The 5713-nt window shown below is 38.0% G+C and overlaps 1 protein-coding gene across 3 annotated transcripts in view; it reads left to right on the forward strand.

Annotated features, from left to right (window-relative positions):
- The first annotated feature begins 1813 nt into the window (after window positions 1–1813).
- LOC106874838 (zinc finger protein 678) overlaps window positions 1814–5713 on the forward strand; it is an 11257-nt gene continuing 7357 nt past the window's right edge. For 2 of the 3 annotated variants that reach the window (XM_052977439.1, XM_052977440.1), the window contains exon 1: window positions 1833–2037. Coding sequence is in view for 1 of the 3 variants with exons in the window: in XM_014922726.2 (XP_014778212.1) it covers window positions 4050–5198 (1149 nt within the window). In the remaining 2 variants the exon portion in view is untranslated. Of the gene's footprint in view, window positions 2038–3899; window positions 5696–5713 lie in introns of those variants that run through there. The other variant, XM_014922726.2, reaches the window with a different exon arrangement.

The following is a 5713-nucleotide window of genomic DNA, read 5'->3' on the forward strand; positions in this document are numbered from 1 at the left end:
TTGTGATATTTGTGGTAAATCATTCTCACAAAATGGTGACTTGACTAAACACAAAACTACACATACAGGAGAGAAGCCATATCATTGTAATATCTGTGGTAAATCATTCTCTGAAAGACATTCTGTAACTAAATACAGACGTACGCATAGAAGTGAGAAGCCATATCATTGTGATATCTGTGGTAAATCATTCTCTCAAAATATTCCCATGACTAAACACAAATGTACACATACAGGAGAGAAGCCATATTAGTGTGATACAAGTAGTAAAAGATTATAAACATTCATAGAAGAGAGAAACCATATCACTGTAATGTCTGTGGTAAATTGTTTTCTCAAAATAGTAGCGTAACTAAACACAAACATATTCACACAGGAGAGATGCCATATCAGTGTGATATCTGTGGTAAATCATTCTCCCAAATGAGTGTCTTGACTAGGAAAATGGTGTTTTAACTATACACTAACATGTTTATACGAGAGAGAAACTGTCATTGTAATACTTCTGGTTAATCATTTTCTCATAGACTGAACTTTACTGTACATGAACTCATTCCTATAGGAGCAAAGCCATCTTGATGTGACTTCTGCGGCAAATCATTTTCTCATAAAAGACGCATCCTTTCACACGCAAGTGTAAATGCGTCAATGTTAAAATTTATTACATGACAAGAATTAAGACTATTTTGTCTGCTAAAACGCAGTGTTTTTTTCCTTCATTAATTTCAGTATTGTCAATGTGAACCTCAAATTTGTCATCATCTGTAAAAATATTGACTCTGAGGTAACTTGATTACTGAAAATACCTGTGGTTGGATTTTTAGGAATTTTTTTCTAAAGAATACTGAATAAAAAGTTAAACTGTAACCGTTTTGTGTTTGTTTTGTTAATCGATATCGAGACAGTGTCTCCTCTATGAATTGAATATCTCAACTGGCACATAGTCACACTTCTTCAATTCCCAGTTTTGGAGGTTATTGTCTTGCCATGAACTTGGTGACTCTGCTAGTGTAGTGGTGAAGACATGTGTAGACTGGAGAGAAATGAAGGTAGTATGTGCAACATCAGTGTATATGTATGGCAAAGTGCAAATGTATTGAGGGAAAAGTTGGGCATAAGAGGAATCAAATGTAGCATGCAAGAGAGAAGATTACGCTGGTTTGGATGTGTGGTGTGTATGAATGAGGACAGCTGCATAAAGATGTGCTGATCATTGAAAGTGGATGAAACCTATGAAAGAGGGAGTCCCAAGAAGACGTGAGAGGATTATGAAATGGAGTAGAGGAGCAGTTATCGTTAAATCAGAGGGGAATTGTTGGCACTCTGTCGCTTACGACGCTGAGGGTTCCAGTTGATCCTATCAACGGAACAGCCTGCTCGTGAAATTAACGTGCAAGTGGCTGAGCACTCCAGAGACACGTGTACCCTTAATGTAGTTCTTGGGGAGATCCAGTGTGACAAGGCTGGCCCTTTGAATTACAGGCACAACAGAAACAGGAAGAAAGAGTGAGAGAAAGTTGTGGTGGAAGAATACAACAGGATTCGCCACCATCCTCTGCCGGAGCCTTGTGAAGCTTTTAGGTGTTTTCGCTCAATAAACACTCACAACGTCCGGTCTGGGAATCGAAATCGCGATCCTATAACTGCGAGTCCGCTGCCCTAACCACTGGGCCATTGCGCCTCCACCAGAGTGGAGTATAGAGGAAGGAAAATGACCGGAAAGGAGAGAGTGACGTCAGGAATGGACAGGAAGAACCACGAAAGGATGTCACGTCAGCAACGCGGTTAATTCGTCTGCTAGAAGCGGTCGTAGAAAAGGAATAATGTTAAGTAGACTTTGTTAAAACAATCATATGAAAATTTGAAATGGGACAAAGAAAATAACTGGAACGAAACGAACAAGTCAGTAGCGCCATTTATCGGAGAATTGAATAAACGAATTACATCAAGGGAAATAACTTATACAACACTGCAATTAAATTACTAATTAGTGTGATTTATAACCGATCACTGAAGCGTTGTTTATATCGGAATACGGTAAGTTGACAAAGATTTACTTTAAGGCTGTTATGGTGTTGATAATGATAATAATGTAAATAATAGAATTATGTCAGCCTCTCGATGTTACAGTAATTATTTCGAAGCGATAACAACATTTGGAAAATATATTTCCTCGTCTTAACCCATAAAGCGCTGAGATTTGCACTTAGACAGCAAGGACTGCCGAGCACATTTTATGAAAATGAGACTACCATGTACACATAAAAAAACAAAAAATAGCTAAAATGTCTTCTTAGTATATTATGATGGCAAGTTTTACATCATCCGAAAAGCCATTAGCTGAACTATTAGTCTTCTTGCATTCGTCTGGTGGGGCTATCGGAGTGTTTGAGTGAGATTGTTGTTGGCACTCCGTCGAGGGTTTCTGTTGATCCGATCAACGGAACAGCCTGCTCGTGAAATTAACGTGCAAGTGGCTGAGCACTCCACAGACACGTGTACCCTTATCGTAGTTCTCGGGGATATTCAGCGTGACACAGTGTGACAAGGCTGACCCTTTGAATTATAGGCACAACAGAAACAGGAAGTAAGAGTGAGAGAAAGTTGTGGTGGAAGAGTAGAGCAGGGTTTGCCACCATCCCCTGCCGGAGCCTCGTGGAGCTTTAGGTGTTTTCGCTCAATAAACACTCACAACGCCCGGTTTGGGAATCGAAACCGCGAGTCCGCTGCTCTAACCACTGGGCCATTGCGCCTCCACTTGAGTGACATTAGACCCCAACAAACGCTCATAAATTAAATGCAGCTATCTCGGCCACAATCGTGGCTCGTCGTGCTTTATGTGTTAAATAATAACTTCTAAACTGAAATGTTGATCTGCTGTTTATGAAAAGCCATGATAGACTGTTACTTGTGATATAGACGAAATTAATTGGTAAAATGAGAGTAAAGCGGCGTAATTAATTAGAAATATAAGAGGAAACCGATTGAGGAATACCTCATTAATTAATGATGTGCTGTTGTTTATTGTTGTTGTTGGCACTCCGTCGCTTACGACATCGAGGGTTCCAGTTGATCCGATCAACGGAACAGCCTGCTCGTGAAATTTTTTTTACGGAATTTACCGAACGCTGTACCTTAACAGCTGGTTGATCAGCTGTTCTAGTTTGGCAGTTCTGCGAGTCATACCGAAGATAGCCAAAATGACAATGATACTAATAATCTTTTCATAAAGATAATAATCTAACCTACTTTTGACCCGAAATTTGGCAGGAGGGCATAAGTCGATTACAAGAACCCCTCTGCTTTGTTGCTTCTTTTTTTTCTACCTGGAATTTATGAAAGTCGACCTGGGTGGAATTTGAACTTTGAGAGTAAAGACGTGTAGGGCACAGCCCATGGATTCATAGTAGACGAAATGAAGAGAGGGACTTTCACTGCAGACTAGCTAGCAAGCTGGTCCACAGAGAAGGGACTTCAGTTTGGGCAGGAGAGGCGCCTGGAGACTTAAATGGCTGATCGTACTCGCCCTGAAAGTGTGTCACCGATTGAAGCAAAATAAACAACACACCGACAAGCTGAATGATATACTGTTAAGCATTTTGTCCAGCATGCTAATGATTCTGCCTGTACATAATAGAACCCTTCGAAGTTACAGTAATCACATAGAAAGATTGAGAAAATATGTTCCCTCGTCTTAGATATATGAAACATTGATTGTTTTTGAAAGGTATGAAGAAACAAATTTAGGGTGTAGGTATGCCAGTTTTTCAATGCCTCAATGAACTCCGACCCTTGCAGACATTGACATTAAGCGGATGACAGTGTTGATGCTGTAAAATGTTGAATTACTATGTCGTTTAATTATCCTCCTAATCTTAATGTTTCGTTTCCTTTTTCAGAATATCACATCAAGTTGTCATAAAAGAAATTTCTTCAATCAAATGTGCCTTTGATATTTTTATCAACTTTCATCAAACTAAAGAAAGCCGATATATTTATAAGAAGCCTTCATCAATACATCAACCTCTTTATATAAATATTCTCTCATAATGAATCATTTAACTAAACCTGAAAACCCTTATACAAGTGAGAAACTGTATTCCTGTGACGTCTGTGGTAAATCATTCTCTGGAAAGAGTATCTTGACTAATCACAAACGTGTACATACAGGAGAGAAGCCATATCATTGTGATATCTGTGGTAAATCATTTTCTCAAAGTGGTCACTTGACTAGTCATAAACGTATTCATACTGGAGCAAAACCATATCAGTGTGATATATGTGATAAGTCATTTTCTGCAAGTAGCAATTTAACTCAACACAAACGCATTCATACAGGAGAGAAGCCATATCATTGTGATATCTGTGGTAAATCATTTTCTCAAAATGGCCACTTGACTAGTCACAGACGTATTCATACTGGGGAAAAACCATATCAGTGTGATACCTGTGGTGAATCATTCACTGAAAAGGATCGCTTGACTAAACACAAACACATTCATACAGGAGAGAAACCTTATCACTGTGATATCTGTGGTAAATCAGTCTCTCGAAGGGGTGACTTAACTAAACACCAGCGCATTCACACTGGAGAGAAACCATATCGTTGTGATACCTGTGGTAAATCATTCTCTTGTAATAGTCACTTGACTAATCATAAACGCATTCATACTGGGGAAAAGCCATATCAATGTGATATCTGTGGTGAATCATTTTCTGAAATTAGCACTTTAACTTGTCACAAACGTATTCACACAGGAGAGAAGCCATATCATTGTGATATCTGTGGTAAATCATTTTCTGAAAATAGTAATTTGACTAATCACAAACGTATTCATACTGGGGAAAAACCATATCAGTGTGATACCTGTGGTAAATTATTTTCTGAATCAGGTCACTTGAAATCACACAAACGTATTCATACAGGTGAGAAGCCATATCATTGTGATATCTGTGGTAAATCATTTTCTAAAAATAGTAATTTAGCTAAACACAAACGCATTCATACTGGGGGAAAACAATATCACTGTGTTATATGTGATAAATCATTCACTTCAAACAGTCACTTGACTAAACACAAGTGCATTCATACAGGTGAGAAACCATATCATTGTGACATCTGCAGTAAATCATTTCCTGAAAATAGCACTTTAACTAGTCACAAATGTATTTATACAAGAGAGAAACCATATCACTGATATGTGAGAAGCCATATCATTGTGATATCGATGGGAAACCTTTGTTTTGCAATAGCCAATTGGCTTATCATAAACGTATTCATACTGGGGAAAAACCATATCACTGTTATATATATATATATATAAATCATTTTCTGGAAATAGCACTTTAGCTTGTCACACATATATTCACACAGGCCAGAAGCCAGATTGTTGTGATACCTGTGGTAAATTATTCACTAAAAATGTTGATGTAACTAATCACAATTGTATTCATCCTGGAGAAAAACCATATCACTGTGATATATGTGGCAAATTATTTTCTGATGTCAGTTACTTAAAAAGACACAAATTTATTCAGACAAGAGAGAAGCCATATTGTGATATCTGTGGTAATCATTCTCTCAAATGAGTGCTTTGACTAGACACAAACAGACATATACAGGAGAGAAGCCATAACCTGTGGTAATTCAGTTTTGAAAATGATGTTTTAACTATACATGAACATGTTCATACCAGAGAGAAAATATGCATTG

The sequence above is a fragment of the Octopus bimaculoides genome, chromosome 28, assembly GCF_001194135.2.
Source record: "Octopus bimaculoides isolate UCB-OBI-ISO-001 chromosome 28, ASM119413v2, whole genome shotgun sequence".
Lineage (NCBI taxonomy): Eukaryota > Metazoa > Mollusca > Cephalopoda > Octopoda > Octopodidae > Octopus > Octopus bimaculoides.